Source organism: Lethenteron reissneri, chromosome 41 (assembly GCF_015708825.2).
Source record: "Lethenteron reissneri isolate LAM-NWPU_2019-01 chromosome 41, ASM1570882v1, whole genome shotgun sequence".
Lineage (NCBI taxonomy): Eukaryota > Metazoa > Chordata > Hyperoartia > Petromyzontiformes > Petromyzontidae > Lethenteron > Lethenteron reissneri.
Window position 1 is genome coordinate 12,825,617 of NC_083819.1, and position 19,908 is coordinate 12,845,524.

Below are 19,908 nucleotides of genomic sequence, written 5' to 3' on the forward strand. Positions count from 1 at the left end.
CAATGGAGAAATGTAGAGACCGAGTGCTGCGCTGTTCATCGGAGAGCATTACCTCGCTCTTTGCAGTCGGAAGGAGGGAACACTCCAGATGCCGAGAGATAGAGCAGCAGCGCCGAGTCAGGCGGCAACTCCTGCAACGCATAAGCAGACAGCACGGCCACATGCAAACCACAAACACACGTCCCTCGGAGAGCGCCGCCACTTACCAACCACCACTGGTGTGCATCAACACAAGCCACGCGTGGCACAATACAGCAGTAAACACCACGCCGCCACCACCACTGCCCATGCAACACGTGTGGCTAATGGTGTGAGCATAAAATTTTATCTTGGGAGCACATATACGTACACATACATCAGAACTGCTGGCTGTCTCGGAGCTGTGCCACAGGGCAGCTAACACACACACACACACCGACGCACCCTGAAGGCGGTGGCCACAAACGTGTAGAGCTGGCTGAAGGTGGGCTTGTACAGCAGGTACTTGTGGGGGTTTTCTCTACGACGCTCCGGAGGCTCCTGAGCGCACAAAGAGACACAGCCCTTACCAAACATGGCCATTTGATTTAGTCAATGTGTAATGCGGGCGCGAGCGACCTCCCGGATGTGACGTCACGGAGAGGTGGAGTTATGTGACGTGGGAGCAAGGTTCGGGTCCTTAAGGGATGAAACCGGAAGGAGACGGGAGAGAGTGGGAGACTGAGCAAGGGTAAGGCCACGCAGGGCGAAGCCAGGGAAGAGTGGCGCCGTCAGCCAGCGGTGACCAACTAAGGGAGCAGCCAGCGGAGCTGCGGGAGGAGACAGCAGTGGGGCTGCTGGAGAGAGAGAGCGGTTGAGGAGCTGCAGCGAGTACAGCCAGGGAGGCTGTGTATGGGAGACAGCAGCAAGGCTGCTAGGAGCTACGGGAGCGACAGGGAAACAGCCGCGAGGCTGTCCCGAGGCTACGGGAGCGACACGAGGAGGAGCTGCAGCGAGTACAGCCAGGGGGGCTGCGTGAGGGTAACAGCAGCGAGGCTGCTAAGAGGCTACGGGAACGACGGAGACCAACAGCGGAGCTGTTAGCGGTGACGGGTGTAACAACAGCGTCGGCACCGTGTGGAAAGTCTCAAAGGAGGACAGCCGTGTGGGAGACAGCAACGAACCGAATAAAGGACACCAAGCCAGACATCGTGGTCGAGTCTTTTATTACATTGGTGTCGGAAGTGCAACGGCATGTCGAAGCAAGTAAGAAAGAAAATTATTCCGGCGCCAGCATCGGCTTCTTCGTCCGACGACGACGACTTCCCTCTAACCATGGATTCTGCTGGGGTGGTGGAGGAGAGCCCTGCTGAAACGAGCGCGGGGACTGGAGTTGAAGATGTCGCTGCGGTGTCGGGCCCGCCAAAAACATCGGACGCTGATCCGCGATGGCAGCAGATGGCGGAGCAACTGGAGACTCTCAAGGACGTCCTGGCGCAGTTGAGTCATCTCGTCACGCCAAGGACGGCGACGGTGAGAGCAGAGAGTGCTCCACAGGCCGCCACATTATCTTCGCTTCCGACGCCATCGGCCACGCGGCAGGAGGCCGCCATCTTGCGCGTTCCGCGGCGGGAAACCGCCATCTTGACCACGCCGCGGTTCGACGCCATTTTGAACTTACCACCGGAGGAGCCATCGGTGGAGGGCGGAGTAAAGAGAAGTCGGAGTCGCCATCTTACCACAGTCAAGGAATTCGCCATCGGGGGCGATTGGAGCGCTTTCGCCTGCAGATTCTTGGCGGCGGTCCGTTTTGCGAGGTGGACCGATGCTGAGGCCTTAGAAGTGTTGCCGACTCTTCTGGACGACGAATCAGTTAGATTTTTTCGTTCCATAAAGGCCGAAAAGAAGAAGACATTATATGGAGTTTTTGAAGAAATGGCCGACGCCTACGAGCCACCTGACGATGCGCATCGGCGATTTGCTCAACGACAACGAGCGCCCGAGGAATCGCCCGTTGCATACAGGGGTGCGGTGCTTGATTTGGCTATGGCCGCATATCCAGAGACAACACCTGACCTGCTCGAGCCTCTCATCTTGGGCAAGATGCTCGAGCTGTCTCGGGATCTTGGGATTCCCATGCCTGTGTGTGGGCATGAGAAGCTCACTTCCCGGGCGGCGGCAAAATGTCTGGATGCACAATTCAACCTCCGACGGTGGAAACAAGTCGCGGCGTGGACGGGGGGGCCCGTCGCAGAGGGTGGCGCTCTGGGTTGGGACCCTACGAAGGCAGTCTACGTGCCGGATGGGGGGGGCCCTCAGGAGCTGACGGCCGCCTCCGGTCCATGGTCGGGACGCGGTGGGCCGGGCCCGCGCGCTGCACCACCGGTACGGGGCCGGCAGGATGCAAGGCCTGCGCTTCGGCGCAACGACGTCGAATACTTCCGCTGCGGGCGGAGGGGCCACTACGCAAAGGACTGCTGGGCCCGCATCCCGGGTCCGCCGCAACAGGAGGCCTCATCAACGGACAAGCCGACCAAGGAACCTCCGAAACAGGCAAGTCGGCACGCACCAGACACCCGGCAAGGCTTTGCACCTCACCCATCACCTTCGTTGCGCGATCCAAATGTTGTTGTTGAGGAGAGGCCATCGACGGGGCCTTGTCGCTCGGTGACGCAGTGGCGCAAGTTGGCACGGAGGGTTGTCGCGGCCGCTACGGGTTCGTCCACTGTACCGGGGTCTATACAAGGGGTGGACGTGCGCATTTTGGTCGATTCCGGGGCGTCCGCGACTATTATTTCGGATGTCATTTTCCATCTGTTGGGCATCCCACCCGGGGCCGTGCGTCCGGTTTACGGGTCGTGCGTCGCTGCGAACGGGGGTAGCATGGGCATCGTGGGCCAGGTGGACGCTAAAATATCTATTGGGGAGGTGTCGGCCTCGGGCATTGTGTTGATTTCAAGGTCCTTGGCAGTTCCTTGTTTATTGGGCACTGATTTCCTGGCTAAGATGCCTATTTTGATCAAAATTAATGAGAATTGTATTGAACTGCCGGGTGGCCGTCTAATCTCGTTTCTGCCGTCGCCCTGGGGGCGACCTGCTTCAGCCGCACAAGTGCAGGCGCTGTCCGTGGCATCTGTTGACATCCCACCTGGCTCACAGATGCTTATTCCCTTGCGGTATCGGAAGCCCCTGCCTGATCGGCTAGGAGCGGTTGGGGTTTTGTTGTCTCCGTCAGCCTCGATAACGGCCGGATTGGCGCTGGTTGGGGCACAGACCATCGTCCGGCCAGATCAATTACCGTTTTTACAGGTGCTCAATGCGGGTGCAGAAAACGTCTGCGTCCCGGCTGGTACGGTTGTGGCACATGCCACGACGGCATTTACGGCTCAGGATTGTTCGCATAGCCAGGGGGTGGTTGCTGGTGTTTCTGAGCCTGTGGCTTCAGATGATCGCTGGATTGCTAACTTATGTGACGGAAATTCTTCCCTGTCCGTGGATCAACGTGGTGCGCTTCACAAATTGTTATTGACGTATTCGGATGTGTTCAGCTCCAATGATTTGGATTTGGGACGCACCTCGTTGCTTTCCCATCATATTGATACAGGCGACGCTGCCCCTATTCGGTTGAATTCGCACCGAATGAGTCCCGCCGAGCGGGAACACGTTCGGGGGGCAGTGGAAGACATGTTGGCTGCGGACATTATATCGCCATCTAACAGCCCATGGGGCGCGCCTGTGGTTTTGGTTAAGAAAAAGGATGGCACATTGCGATTTTGTGTTGATTTTCGCAAATTGAATAAGATATCGGTGGCAGATGCGTATCCCCTGCCGCGTATGGACGACTCCCTCGATGCATTATCGGGGGCGAAGTTCTTTTCTACACTGGACCTCTCTTCGGGATTTTGGCAGCTTCCCCTTGACGAGCCCTCACGGGAGAAAACCGCATTCCGTACGCCGCAGGGGTTGTTTCAATTCAACTGCCTTCCGATGGGGCTGAATGCGGCCCCTGCCACATTTCAAAGGCTGATGGAGCTCGTGTTGACGGGGTTGCAGTGGGAGACATGTCTCATATATTTGGACGATATTATTGTCTTCAGCCGCACATTTGATGAACATTTAAGGCGGCTGGAGACGGTGTTCACGAGGATGCGCTCCGCGAATTTGAAATTCAAACCAAAGAAATGTCACCTACTGCAACGGACCGTCCGTTATTTGGGGCACATCGTGAGTGCTGAGGGGATGTCCACGGACCCGGAAAAAACGGCGTGCATCCGGGATTGGCCAACCCCGGCCACCGTGGGGGATGTACGTCGGTTTTTGGGATTTGCCTCGTATTATCGAAGATTTGTGCCGAATTTTGCGACGATCGCGAGGCCCTTGCACCTCCTTACGGGTAAGGGACGTAAGTTTGCGTGGGGACCGCCGGAAGAGGCGGCCTTTCAGAGTCTGCGCGATCTGTTGGCTACGGCCCCAACATTGGATTATCCCGATTTCGATCGCCCATTCATTCTTGATACGGACGCGAGTGACACAGGTATTGGCGCGGTATTATCCCAGTCTAAAGGGGGCGTAGAGCGCGTCGTGGCGTATGGTAGCCGGGTCTTGTCTCCCGCGGAAACCCGCTACTGTGTCACTCGCAGGGAACTCCTAGCCGTTGTTTTTTTCCTACGTCAGTTTCGACCGTACCTTTACGGTCGTTCCTTTGTCGTGCGTACGGATCATGCGGCCTTGCAATATGCGCTTAAAATGGATCAGCCATCCAGCCAGTTGGCGCGTTGGTTGGACACGCTGCAGGAATTTTCCTTCCAAATTCACCATCGGAAGGGGGTGCGCCAATGCGAACGCAGACGCACTTTCCAGATTGCCGCAGCGCTCCCCTTGCAAATGTGCGTCGGGGACGCATAGATGTACGCCCAGTCTATCCCCCCCTCAGCCGCTGGCGTTAGCTGTCGAGAAGTCGGATGCTCCTATGGAACCGGGGCCGACTGACGGGGTTTTGAATCTGCCGCGGTCTGTTTGCATTCGGGAGCAGATGATGGATGAGTCGTTATTGTCCTTGCGGAAGCGATCTAAAGTGGAGAATGGGAGTCCGGGTACGGATGGGGTACCGGAAACCGCGCTCCGAGATGGTCTGCTCATGTGGAGGGAAGGTCTCCAGGAGCGCTGGCGTCTGGTTGTGCCAGCGTCCCTGCGATACGAGTTGATTAGAACTCTCCATTGTGACACGCTATTACATCTGGGTGTGCAGAAGACCTTATTGACGTTGCAAAGTCATTACTTTTGGCACGGCATGGCGACAGATGTCGTGGGGCACGTCCGCGCGTGCCCTGATTGTGCCCGACGTAAGCCACCTAAACATCCTTATGTGCCGCCTATACAGTCAATTCAGGTGTCTCGGGTTAATGAATTGGTGGCACTGGACATTTTGGGACCTTTCCCACCATCGGCGAGGGGTAATAAATATTTGCTGGTTGGGGTTGAGTACCTCTCCCGTTGGCCGATGGCCTGGCCGTTGCCCGACCAATCGGCCGCGACCATTACCGACGCCTTTTTGTTCGGGTACGTTATGGACAAGGGTGCGCCTGAGAGACTCCTCACGGACCAGGGCCAAAATTTCTCTTCTAAATTATTGGCGGAAGTGTGCGTGGGCCTTGGGACTAAGAAAGTACGGACGTCCCCATACCATCCGCAAACGGATGGTATGGTTGAGCGGCTAAACCGGACATTGTCTGCCATGCTGTGCCATACGGTGAGTGAACAACAATCGGATTGGGACCTGCACATCCCGGGGGTGCTTTCGGCGTACCGGATGACTCCTCATGCGGCTACAGGTTATTCGCCGTTTTACCTTATGTATGGTCGGGAAAACGTGCCGCCGATGGATGTGCAGTTGGGAACCGGTGTGAGGGGACCTCGTAAACCACTCCCTGATTACATTCGGGACACTGTTCGCCGGGTCTCGGAGGCGCGGGAGAGTGCCCGCGCGGCTACGGCCAAAGCCCAGGCCCGGAACGAGAGGTATGCTCGACGTTCCAAGGGGGAGTGCCCCTGGAAGGTTGGGGACCTGGCTTGGCTCCATTGCCCGCAGGTGCGGCCGGGTACCTCTCCTAAATTTCACAAATCTTGGCAAGGGCCCGTCCGCCTCATTGAGGTTCCCAACCCTCAGTCGGCGCGTGTTCAGATTGGATCTCGCCGCTGGTTTGTTCACACGTCGCGCTTGAAACCATATGTTGCTCCCCTACATGATACGTCATCTCCTAATGTTGCCTTGCCGGGGTCTGTTGCTGCCGACTCTCCCCTGCTTGCGTCCATTGATCTTGCGAGAGCGCCTGTCGTGCCTGTTCCAGACAGACCGGCCGTGACGCCGCAGGTGACGAGGAGCCCTGCACGGAGGGTGCCTGCCAGGACTGCGGGAACTCCGGGCCCTGCGGCCCTTCCGACCCTGTTGCAGGCACAGTCGCGGGACACGTCCGGGGCTAATTCTTCAGGGACACGGGACGTTGGTGGACCTCCAACATCGACAGGAGGATAACGCCCTGTCACTCCTCAAACTCCGTCACGTTCCCGCTCTGCGGGTGGGCCGCCGACCGTCCGGGACGGACCGGCGACCCGCACACGTTCTAAATCCCTTGTGTTTCGTTGATTGTTATGTTGCATTGTTGTTCTTACTGTTATATTTATTGCCTGCTTCTCGTACGTTCGTTGATTGTTATGTTGTGTTGATTGTTCTTACTGTTATATTGCATGCTTGGTGTCCTTTGGTGTGTCAAGGTCGGTTTCGCCCGCATTACTGTTGGTATTGTTCAGCCGAGGTCGGCTGGGTTTTTCTCTACGGGGGAGGGTGGTGTAATGCGGGCGCGAGCGACCTCCCGGATGTGACGTCACGGAGAAGTGGAGTTATGTGACGTGGGAGCAAGGTTCGGGTCCTTAAGGGATTAAACCGGAAGGAGACGGGAGAGAGTGGGAGACTGAGCAAGGGTAAGGCCACGCAGGGCGAAGCCAGGGAAGAGTGGCGCCGTCGGCCAGCGGTGACCAACTAAGGGAGCAGCCAGCGGAGCTGCGGGAGGAGACAGCAGTGGGGCTGCTGGAGAGAGAGAGCGGTTGAGGAGCTGCAGCGAGTACAGCCGGGGAGGCTGTGTATGGGAGACAGCAGCAAGGCTGCTAGGAGCTACGGGAGCGACAGGGAAACAGCCGCGAGGCTGTCCGAGGCTACGGGAGCGACACGAGGAGGAGCTGCAGTGAGTACAGCCAGGGGGGCTGCGCGAGGGTAACAGCAGCGAGGCTGCTAAGAGGCTACGGGAACGACGGAGACCAACAGCGGAACTGTTAGCGGTGACGGGTGTAACAACAGCGTCGGCACCGTGTGGAAAGTCTCAAAGGAGGACAGCCGTGTGGGAGACAGCAATGAACCGAATAAAGGACACCAAGCCAGACATCGTGATCGAGTCTTTTATTACAAATGCAGCACACGCAGGTGTGGTACGTGCGGTCAGCACTACTATCTCAAGGCTGTTAGCGGGCATCTATGAAGGCCCGCACATCACACAAGGTACGAGCAACATCCCTAGTGGCAATGTTACTCGTATCAGGCAGATGTTTAAGGCTGAGTCGACCTATGGGAGGTCCAGGGCCGGTTCAGAAATTAGTTACTGGCGTTAGTAGTCATGAGCGGGAATCTAACTCAGGTCGCCGTGTTTTTAGCGCAGTGCACTAACCGCTGCAATACTTGCCTTGCAGCACCAACGTTTCTTACTCACATCCCTCAGCTGCTCCCTGTCATTCTTCTATCCTCTGCAAACCTAATACAGAACGGCCAGTCAAAGTCCACACAGGTGGTGGAATGAAGGTGAATTTAAAATCCAGATCCAGAAAGCCCACGTACAATTCTGCCAGTCCGCCCTACCGCAAACCAAATCAGATTTTGACTCTTACGGACGACGTGATGGTGCACTCCTGTGGTGCCCTGCAGACATTACACCTCTCTCTCTCTTCCTTATGGACGTGAACTGAGCAGCAACTACGAATCCATATCTCTAGAGTTCTAAATCCAGCTGCTGCTGGCTGCCGCCTTCAGAGCGCAGTGAACTTGGATCCCGCTCGTGCCCTTGGTGACCACCCGCGGTGGTGGACACGAGGCCGCGTCGCGGTGCGTCCCAGCCACGTTGAAGTCGTTGCGTTACTTTCCACACATAAACTAATTGGAACAAATGTAGTGATGTTAAATGGATCACTACGGTGTGTAGTGCCAAGTGCTGTTGAAACAGGCGCAGAGGCAAACACACCATGCAGTACCACTCAGTGGGCCACTAGGGGCATGGTACTGGGTGCTCGCAGAAGAAAGCCTGATGAGTCCTACCGACAGAGTAGGGGATTGCAGCATCCACCAGCGCCACAGGGAATTACCACAGAGTGGATCACTGGAAGAGTGTGGTGGGGAGCGGCTGGTGGTAGGGGCCATGTGAGGATGAGTCACCCCGGCACTGGGTTAAGCACGTGATGAGCCGGGGTGAGTAATGTGGGCCAAAGGTGAACGAGGGGGCACGGGAGGAGTGGCTGAGAACGTCGAGAGAGTTCCCGAAAGAGGCGTGGTTAAGGGCGGAGCCAGAGAGGGAACAGGTGTGGTGTAGCCTGGAACCGTCGGAAATATTCTGGACGTAGGACGCGGCTGAGGGTGGAGCCAGGCTGTGCCGAGAGATAAAAGGGAAGCCCCGATCACAGATCCGGGCTGTCTGCAGGTGAAGTGGAAACCAAGTGCTACGTCTACGTCTTCATCCCGTCTTCGACATCGTGGGTCAGGCAGCACATTGGCTGCTCTGATCCGATTATAGTTATCCCATATGCAAGAGAAATAGGTGTATTGGGGTTCTATGCATAACAAGAGTTAGAATAGGTGTATTTAGTCCCGTGTGTAACAGTGTTGCGTAAAGTGTAGAATAAACGTTGTTGCCTCCTAAATAGTGTCTCTGAATGACTCGCTACTGGAAGAAGAGTGGTACTGTGCATGTTAGCGTCTCTATCTGGCACCAGAGTGTGTATGGCATAGAAGCGGCCCTAAGCGGGCATGCTTCTGGTGACTGCCAGAAAGAGGGCACTTCAGGACATCACAGTCTGGGTGAACCCGAGAGGCCAAGTAATCAGGAGAGGGTAGCGAGGGGGGGCAAGGGGTGGCGAGAGGGAGACATGACATAAGGCCCAGAAACTTCTAGTAGGATCTAGAAGGGGGCGTGGCCTAGGGCGGAGCCAGGCCACACTCAGGGGCATAAACGGAAAGTCCCGAGCGCCGATCCGGGCTGTCTTTTGGAATCAACCCGCCGTGCTATGTCTCTTCGGTCGTCACTCTTCGGTCATTACGCTCGGGTTTGTGGGTCAGACAGTGCTTCACTGACTGACCCGGTTATCTAGTTACGCCGTTGTGGTCTAAGTTACTTGTGGTGGTCACCACCTACGTCGTTATCCCGTACGTTTATGCAGTTACCCTGTTGGGGTGTTAGATTAAATATGTTGCCTCAAGTGTGTGTCTCCATGGAACCCACTACACAAGTGTTGAGTAGTTCCAACGGACGTACTCGGAGACGAAGGTAAGTTAGGGGCTTCCGCCAGGGTTTATTAACATTTATCCATACTACACAGGGTACACAACTCCCAGGGGCTAGGGGTCCTACTCTGAGTCCGGGTCCCTGCCGGCTAGCTCCGGTCTCTCACCTCTACGGCTACCACCGGCTTTTCCCCAGACTCACTACTCGATCCCTATCATTATCCCTGGTTCCCTCTTCACCCTGTTTACTATCCCCGTTCCTATAGTGACCCCGCTTACGTCACGGGGTATCCCTTAAATACCCTAGGAGGCGTGACGTCACGTGCACTGCCCAGCGCGTGCGACTCCACGTCCCGTGATGTCATCGCACCGGACAGCGCACACAATGCCACCACTCTCCTCTACTCCTCTACATCACACCCCCCCCCCCCCCGTGAAAAAAAAACAGCCGACCCGGCTGCAATCACCCCGCAAGCGGGGCCTCACACCAGACCGAAGACCGAACAATCACGAGTTCGTGTGCCTGAAGGTAAAACCGGCTGCTAGAAAACTCAACCTTAGGGCAGCACCGGGGGCTCCGGTTCCCTACCGTACATCAAATACAAAGGCGAAAATCCCGTGGAGGCATGAGGGGCCAACCGATACGCCGCCAAGACCCCCGGGACGAACAGGTCCCAGTCTGACTGGGACGTGTTCACCTGGTGGCACAGCATGGACGTAAGGGTGCGGTTCAAGCGCTCTATTATCCCGTCTGACTGGGGGTGGTAGGGCGAGGTGCGGATTTTCTTGGTGCCAAGGAGGTCACACACCTCCTTGAGCAACCTAGACGAGAAATTCCGCCCCTGGTCAGCCAACAATTGTTCCGGCGCGCCCTTGTCAAACACGTACCCCTGGACGAAGGCCTCGGTGATAGAAGAGGCCGACTGATCGACCAAAGGCCATGCCATGGGCCAACGTGTGAGGTACTCAACGCCCACCAAGAGGTATTTGTGGCCCCGTTGGGATGCAGGGAATGGCCCCAAAATGTCGAGCGCCACGAGCTCATTAACGCGAGAAACCCGGATGGACTGCAGCGGTCCCGGACAACTGGGGCCTTCCTCCGCGCGCAGTCGTGGCAACCCTTAAAAATCAGTGCCACGTCACCCTCAACACCCGGCCAGTAATAGTCCCGCTTAAGGGTCAATAAGGTCTTGTGGTAGCCAAGGTGCATAAGCTTCTCGTGAATGGCTCGGGTTAATTTAGCACGCAGGCTAGTGGGCACAACCACACAACAGCGTTCCAATTGGGCATCCCAACGCATGAGGAGTCCGTCATGCACGGCGATCGCCGGGGCAACCGACGAAGCTGAGCTCCGGGCCTTATGTCCGATACGGCGCCGTAGCTTCAGCAGAGAGTAATCTCCATCTGCAAGCTGGACCATACCTCCCGGGGAAGTCCAAGGCCGAAATCCGCGGGCGCCGCCGCACCTGGAGGGGTGGCCGCCTCGGCCGACGCGACCAACTGGGCCGCGGCGTCCCCTGGGGCCTTGCAACGGCTAGAGCCCAGGGCGCAAGCACACCCGCCGCCTGCCGGCAATCGGGATAAACTGTCCGCATTGCCATGCTGTGTCCCCTTCCTATGGATTACATCAAAGGGGTAATCCTGGAGCACTTCGAGCCAGCGAGACAGCAGACCCGAGGGCTGACTAATCTTCAGCGAATTTTGCAGGGCCGCGTGGTCGGTTCGGACCGTAAACAGCCTACCATACAAATATGGTCTATACAACTGAACAAAATAAACTATGGCCAAAAGCTCCCTCCGGGTCACACAATATCGCTGTTCCGTCGGGGACAGAATGCGACTGCCATAGGCTACCACCCTCTCAACCCCGTCGACCACCTGAGCTAGGACAGCCCCAATTCCCGTGTCGCTGGCATCGGTATCGAGCAGGAAGGGTTTCGAAAAATCCGGGTACCCCAAGGGCGGCGCATCCGCCAAGGCCATGCGAAGTGCCGCAAAAGCCGCCTCCTCCTCCGCGCCCCAGTGAAACCTTTGGCCTTTGGCGGAAAGGGAGTGCAGTGGCTTCGCAATTGTCGCAAAATCGCGGACAAATCGGCGATAGTACGATGCGAAGCCAACGAAGCTACGCACCTCCGCGACAGATGTGGGAGTCGGCTACGTCCGGACACAAGCCGTTTTATCCGGGTCCGTGGCGACACCTGACGTGCTAACAATGTGTCCCAAATACCTCACCGATGGTTGTACCAAGTGGCATTTTTGGGGTTTGAATTTCAAGCCAGCAGCACGCACTTTGACGAACACCGCCTCAAGGCGTTGCAAGTGCTCGCCAAACGTACGGCCAAAAACAATAACGTCATCCAAGTAGATTAGACAAGACTCCCACTGCAGCCCCGCCAAGACCATCTCCATGAGACTCTGGAAGGTGGCCAGGGCCGAATGGAGACCCATAGGAAGCCGATTGAACTCGAACAACCCCTGGGGCGTGCGGAACGCTGTCTTGGGTCTAGAGGCCTCATCCAGTGGCAATTGCCAGAAGCCGGAGAGCAAATCTCAAGTCGAAAAGAACCGCGCGCCCGAGAGGGCGTCCAGGGAATCATCCATGCGAGGCAATGGATATGTTCAATCTACGAAAATCGACGCAGAACCGGAGACTCCCGTCCCGTTTCTTGACTAGCACAATGGGGGCACCCCAAGGGCTAGTAGATGGGGAGATGATGTCCGCCGCCAACATTTCCTCAACAGCCGAGCGGACATGATCTTTTTCCGCTGGGCTAAAGCGGTGGGAATTAAGTCGAAAAGGGGCCGCGTCACCCGTGTCTATGTGGTGGTCTAAAAGAGTAGTGCGACCCAGATCAAACTTACTTTGGCTGAACACATCGGTGAACCGCTCGATGAGGTCGCGGTGTTGCCGACGTTCCCCGGAGGACAACAAGGCATTCTCGTCGGACAACGTGGCGATCCATGATGCGTCGGGGTCCCCCGTGCGCATCACACCCACCACGACCCCTCCATCCGGGGCAGCGCTCTCGGGTGGAGGAGCCGGGGTCGCGTGTGCCAGGACGGCGCCGGCCAGGACTACGACCGGCAAGGGTCCCGAATTGAGGACCTGCAAAAAAAGGTCCTGGCCCCCCGACACGGCTGTCAAGGCGCCCACCAACCCCTTCGTCCTTGAAAAGTAACTTGACGGGGACAGGAGGATACCCGTCTCCTTGGAGCCCATCTCGAGCGGTTTGCGCAACCTAAGGGGTATCAGGATTTGTGACGCCGGTGGTACGGTCACCGGCGCTTTATTCAAGACCCGTACACCGGCGACCAAGGGAGACAGGACGGTAGGCGATTGTAGGAATTGCAGCCGCCTCCCTGACGGCATTTCCACACAGCCCTGGTCAATGAGAATTCGGATGGGCATCCTAGACAAAAAGTCGGTCCCCAAGAGGCATGGCACTGCCAAAGTCCTGGAGACCAAAATAGGCCCGGCCAACTCAATCTCGTCAACCCGAACCGATGCTACAACATGGCCCAAGATGCCCAAACTGCCGCCGTTCGCGGCGACACAAGCCCTGCGAACCGGCCTTAACGGACCCACGCTGCGGGGTAGCAGCCCAAAAATGGCCTCAGAAATAATGGTGGCCGACGCCCCCGTATCCACCAGGAGGCGAACGTGCACCCCTTGCACATATCCTGCCACTGCTGAGGAGCCGGCAGCTGCCGCCACCATCCTATGCGCAAGCGCATCCCAGTGGCGGGTCTGTCTGGGCCATTGAGGGGGTGATGACGATGGTGCACCTGACCCTTCGAGGACAACCCCATGACGATGGGCCCTAGCCCCGCTAGATGCATGAGGTGAAGGGAGCGGCCGCGCAGATGATGCGTCGCGACTCGCCTGGGGCCCCAGACCCGATGCCAACGAGGGTCTGGGAGAAGGTGGAGTCCCTTTTCCAAAGGCCCCCGGGGCATTCCGGCAGCCCCGCTCAATGTGGCCCCGCTGACCACAGCGGAAGCTGGCCACCGTGTCCGCCTCCTGCGGACGGGAAGGTCCCGGCCGCCCCCGCTGCTCCGGACGGCGACCACCCGCCCCCCTTCCTCGACCATCGGGCATCGCCAGGGCCGCGAGGGTGTCCACCCCCTGAGAGGTAGACCCCCCGTCCGGCGCCAGGACCCCCGCACACACCGCCATCTGAGGCCGTTGGCGGAGGGAGAGGTGCGCCTGAATGTTTTCGGCGACCGCCAAGGATGTGATCTGCCGATCATTGTTGATCGACAGAGCAATACCTAGCTCCCTTGCCAGGTCAAGCAGCTTCCCCAAGGCCATAGAATCAAGTGTCCTGCCGTACAGGTCAGGGTATGCAGCCTGCGCCAGGGCCAGGAGCGAGCAGCGGAAGGCCAGTGGCAGTTCCCCCTCCTCCCGCCGCGGCAATGAGAACTTTAGCTGCGCGCAGGACGGCGGCTCAAAAACGTTGGCCATTTGGATATAGGCCGCCGGGAGCGTAGCCCGATTGGCCGGATGGATGGACTTGAAGGCCTGCAGAGCCCTTTCGTCCAAGCAGGTCGGAAGCGCCGGCAAGGCCTCCTCCATGGACCAGCCGACCGACATGTATGCCGCGTCGAACCGGTCCTGGAAGGCCGACCAGTCGCCCCCTTGCGCGACAAACGGCGCGACGTCGGGTAACCGGCACTGCCATTGGCCGCGTGGCGCCGCGAGGTGTGGAAGCCAAGCGGCACCTGCGGGCCACCCGGCAGACGCGACATGGTGCGGCGGTGGCAGCGTTGCGGCACCCGTGGGCCACGCCGGAGACGTGGCAAGCGGCGGTGGTGCTGCGGCCCCCATGGGCCACGCCGTAGGCGCAGTGAAGTGCGGCTGAGTTGAGACCCCCATGGGCCACGCCGTAGGCGCAGTGAAGTGCGGCTGAGTCGTGGCCCCCATGGGCCATGCCGTAGACGCAGCGAAGTGCGGCTGAGTTGCGGCCCCCATGGGCCATGCCGTAGACGCAACGAGGTGTGAAGGCGCCTGCGCTTTCGCGACCCACCTGTCAGCGGCGGCGTACGAAGCCACTGCGTCGTCCGCGGCCCACCCCGCAGGCACGGTGAGGTGCGTGGCCGCGGAAGCCTCCCGCGATGCGGCGAGGGACCACAGCGTTGCAGCCTCAACGGGCCACGCCGAAGACGCGGCGGTATAATTCGGGCCTGCAGCGGCCCCCGCGGCCCAACCCGCCGGCGCAGCGAGGTGCGGGACAGCGGCCGTAGCCACGGCAACCTCCCGCGACGCGGCGAGGCACCACAGCGTTGCAGCCTCCATGGGCCACGCCGAAGACGCGGCGGTATAATTCGGGCCTGCAGCGGCCCCCGCGGCCCACCCCGCCGGCGCAGCGAGGTGCGGGACAGTGGCCGTAGCCGCGGCAACCTCCCGCGACGCGGCGAGGGGCGGCGGCATTGCGGCCTCCCCGGGCCACGCCGAAGACGCGGCGGTATAACACGGAGCCGCGGCGGCATCCATGACAAGGGACGCAGGCATGGCGAGGTGCAGAGCCGCGGCATCGCCGGTGGCCGGCCCCGTGAGCGCGGCGACAGGCGGAGCCGCGACAGCACCCGCGGCCCATTCCGGCGGCACGGCAATGTACGGGGCAGCGGCAGCCGCCGCTGCCCACCCCGGCGGCCCGGCGAGGACGGCACGCGCGTACTTACCCGGGGCCCCCCCGGGGTATCAGGATTTGTGACGCCGGTGGCAGCTTGATGTGAAGCCGCGTCGTCGCCGGCGGCTGGTCCCGCAGGAGTGGCGTGCCGAGAAACCCCGGCCGCGTCGGTGGAGAGACGCGGCGTCGCGGTCGCCATGGCAGCCATGGCGCCGACTTGCGACGTCGCAGCAACAATGTCCGCCGGCCGCCGCGTCGCAGCCGTAGCAGCGGCCGCATACGGCTCCCGAGCCAACATGGCCGCCGTGGATTGCGTCGCAGCCAACATGGCGGCCATTTCCGGTGGAGCGGTCGCTGGGAAAACGGCGGCGGTTTCAACGATGGCAGTTGACTGTTGCTCCCGTCCCGAGTGCGGGCCGGTTGGCTGCGTCCGCGCCTCCACCTCGGCCAACCTGACGGTCAGCTGCCCCACCGCCTGCAGGACCTGCTGCAGCAGAGCTGCGGGGATGCTCTCAGTCTCTGGCGGCGGCGGTGAGCTGGCACTCCCCGCAGCCGACTCCTCCCGCTCCGGCCCGCTCGTCTCCATGGGGACCATCACCGGGGTCCCGGGCTCCGGGGTCACTGCTGGAGCCTCCTCTCCGCCTTCGGCACCCTCCAAGTGATGTGCCGGTGGGTTCTTACGCCGTGCGCCCGATTTAGACATTGTGGCGACGGTGTAAACTACTGACACCAGTTGTTGAGTAGTTCCGACGGACGTACTCGGAGACGGAGGTAAGTTAGGGGCTTCCGCCAGGGTTTATTAACATTTATCCATACTACACAGGGTACACAACTGCCAGGGGCTAGGAGTCCTACTCTGAGTCCGGGTCCCTGCCGGCTAGCTCCGGTCTCTCACCTCTACGGCTACCACCGGCTTCTCCCCAGACTCACTACTCAATCCCTATCACTATCCCTGGTTCCCTCTTCACCCTGTTTACTATCCCCATTCCTATAGTGACCCCGCTTACGTCACGGGGTATCCCTTAAATACCCTAGGAGGCGTGACGTCACGTGCACTGCCCAGCGCGTGCGACCCCACGTCCCGTGATGTCATCGCACCGGACAGCGCACACGACGCCACCACTCTCCTCTACTCCTCTACACAAGTACCAAATTAGTCTGGAGGGGAAGAAGGGGTGTCGCACCTGGGGCCTGGCTGGAGGGGTCCTGTCTGCCGGGGCTACGTGGCCTCGGGGTGTTCGCTCCAGGGCCTGCAGCATGCGGAACATGTCCAGCGTCAGTTCGCTAAACTTCACCTGCAGCCACACGACACACGGCACGCAAGCCCTTCAGTCCTGACAAGCAGTGCAAATCTGATAAACTACGGTGACATGGCCCAGCGGTAGCATGTTCACCGCTTGTTGCGTAGATGTTAAAGATCCCGAGACGTCATTTGAATAAGAGTGAACCGGTGCATGCCAATTACATTGTTCAAATTTGCCAGATTTGAAAGATTACACCGCATGTTACTTAATTGGGAAACACATCGCAATCATCACTAATTTCAGCGAAAACCTGGCAGGGCCATCCTGAAAGAAAAAAGAGTCTTGAAACTCCACCTCCCAGACCCTCGTGAGGATTTCCTGGGTGAACAAGGGTACGAATAATAATAAATAATAATGATGAACACCTCCCCATTGCTCAGGTGAGTATGTAAATACCAAACCGGATCGGGGAGCGATGGAAAAAGTCGACCCCGTCAGACATCCAACCTCTAACCTGCTCAGCGCAGTTGCCGACCAGGATGGCGTCGGCGAGGGCGAGAGGGGTGGGCACCAGGAGGCCGTGCGGCCGGGCAAGCGCCTCACTGGGCGCCAGCCGGCACGTCGCCACGGCGATAGGGCCTCCCTCACCCAAAAACTGCCATGGATCGGCCTAGAGTAGAGTTGGGGAAAGTGCAGTTAAGGGGACAGAGATTGCCACTGTGTCGGCTTTCATGGTCGTGTTGCATCGAGGGAGAAAGTAAGCTGCTCAAGAAGGTCCAGTCACGTGGAGTGAAACATCGGACATCGTATCGAGCAACACGTGATACAACCAGAAAACACACCGGGAATAAAAACGGGGATTCATTTTCATCAATAACTTATCTGTAAGTTCATGGTTCAATTAAATACAGTGCTGATTATGTCCTTGCCCTTGTAAATCTAAACTTAATGTTTTTATTGACTCCATTATTCATCATAGATGAGTTTTATGGGTGGCGAAGTATAGTCAACAAATCCACTCCATTAACTGTAAGTATCTTCTTGGTTCACGTAGAAGGGAAGTAATAAAATAATAAAAATAAAACATAATAAAATAATTCTCACGACGTTTCGGCCACAACACAAGCAGCCGTCCTCAGGTGAAGACCAGGTCTGTCGAGGCGACAGCGTCTAAATGAAACACCACCACGCTTGGAGCGTCTATTTAAGCTGGGTTGGGAGGGGGGGGAAATGCGCCTTGACAAAATAATCTGCATATCAAGAGGAATTTAGCATATTTATGGGAAATGCAGGAATGTGACTAGTGCTACTTGTGAAATGCGTAGGAGGTGGGCGGGGGGTTTTCAAAGTCATATTATGCCCATGCATTATGCAGGATTAGCAGCATCAAAGGGAGGGGGTAGGGGTAGCATTAATAAAGGGAAGGAATGTTAATAGTATGTAGTTGCAGTAACTAAACAACAACGTAAAAAGCTAAAGTATAAACTACATAGTATCATCAGCATGCTAACTATACTCTCAATAAGCTGAGCTACTAACCGTAAGTAATACATTACAATTTTAGGTCGCAAAAAAAATAATATGCTTCCAGCTAAACTTTTAAAACTTTTTTCTTACATCACACGGGTCTATCCCGTACTATATGCTGCCATAGACAAACCCAACATTAAATTGTATACTGTATTACTATACACTACCCTATGTCTTAGAATAATACATAGTGTAATATTACACTATGTATTATTCTACCCACCCAACTGTATACCACACTGCTGTATATTCACTATACAATTACGATACTATATATTACCTTATACATTGTATTAAACATTACACTTTAATACTATTTACTAGCTGTACTACCCGGCTTCGCCCGGGACTTGTATCCACCACGGCCGGCCGCCTTTGTCTCCCCAGTGGCGATGTTAATACGCCACACCAGTTACTCGTTTGAGGCTGAGTCGACCTATGTGAGGTTCAAATAATCTTGATCGGTGGTGGCCATGAGCGGGAATCTAACTCGGTTCGCCGGGTTGGTAGCGCAGCGTAGCGTTAACCACTACACCCACCGCTCCTCACACACACAGACGCACACACACACAGACACACGCAGAAACACACAGACAGACACAGACAGACACAAAGACAGCACGCTAACCACTACACTACCGCTCCCCACACACCACACACGCAGACACACACAGAACACACACACAGACAGACACACACACACAGACACACAGACAGCACGCTAACCACTACACTACCGCTCCCCACACACCACACACGCACACACACAGACACACACACAGACACACACACAGACACACACACACAGACACACAGACACACACACACACAGACACACACAGGCAGCACGCTAAGCACTACACTACCGTTCCTCCTACACACCACACACGCACACACACAGACACACACACACAGACACACACACACAGACACACACACACAGACACACACACACAGACACACACACACAGACACACACACAGACACACACACAGACACACACACACAGACACACACACAGACACACACACACAGACACACACACACACACATAGACACAGGCAGTACGCTAAGCACTACACTACCGTTCCCCCTACACAACACACGCGCGCGCGTCCATAGGTACACATACACGCGCTTGCTGCAGACACACACATACACACACATACATAACCGCACATACACACAAACACATACACACACATGCATACACACAAACATACACATACATACAAACACACACATACATACACACAAACACATACACAATACACACACACATACATACAGACACACACATACATACACACAAACACATACAGACACATACATACACACATACATACAGACACACAGACATACACATAAACACATACACACATAGTCATGACCCGGCTTTGCCCGGGACTTGTATCCACCACGCCCGGCCGCCTTTGTCTCCCCAGTGGCGATGTTAATACGCCACACCAGTTACTCGTTTTGAGGCTGAGTCCCTCCCTCGCCACTCTGCCTCCCTCGCCACTCTGCCTCCCTCGCCACTCTGTAGAGGACGTGAAATTTGTATGAATTTACCGCAGAGTGGCGTGTTGGGTGTCGAGGCCTAGCACCGTGCAGAGCCTCCCGCCTTGCCTGATTTTCCCACCCGGCGAACGCTGGGTACGGGTGCCGGTCCCCCCCCCCCCCCCCCGCGCTATTAAAAATGGCGTCCACCCCGCGGAAAAAGTTGCTACTCGTTGCCAGGGGCAACCGCCGTCCAATGAAAGCGGCGAAGGCGTGGCTAGCCGTTGCCAGGGGCAACCGCCGTCCAATGAAAGTGCAGTCCACACACACACACACAGACACACAGACATGAACGATTTTATATATATAGATTATTATACAATATGCTATACACTATACCATTGACCGTCGCGTGAAAGGTACTAAGAGGAAGCAGCGGAGCAAAGAATCCATTCCCTGCGAAGAATACAAGATATATAGTCCATGTCAGTGAGTGGAACGCGGTCTGAAA

General features: G+C 57.2%; 1 protein-coding gene across 9 annotated transcripts in view; it reads right to left on the reverse strand.

Moving 5' to 3' along the window:
- SCAI (suppressor of cancer cell invasion) overlaps positions 1 to 19,908 on the reverse strand; it is a 66,776-nt gene that overhangs the window by 29,051 nt on the left and 17,817 nt on the right. For 8 of the 9 annotated variants that reach the window (XM_061568668.1, XM_061568667.1, XM_061568661.1 and 5 more), the window contains 4 exons: positions 16,882 to 17,037; positions 16,308 to 16,418; positions 424 to 519; positions 53 to 131 (listed from right to left, as the gene is read on the reverse strand). In XM_061568668.1, the coding sequence (XP_061424652.1) occupies positions 53 to 131; positions 424 to 519; positions 16,308 to 16,418; positions 16,882 to 17,037 (442 nt within the window). The remainder of the gene's footprint in view (positions 1 to 52; positions 132 to 423; positions 520 to 16,307; positions 16,419 to 16,881; positions 17,038 to 19,908) is intronic. The other variant, XM_061568669.1, reaches the window with a different exon arrangement.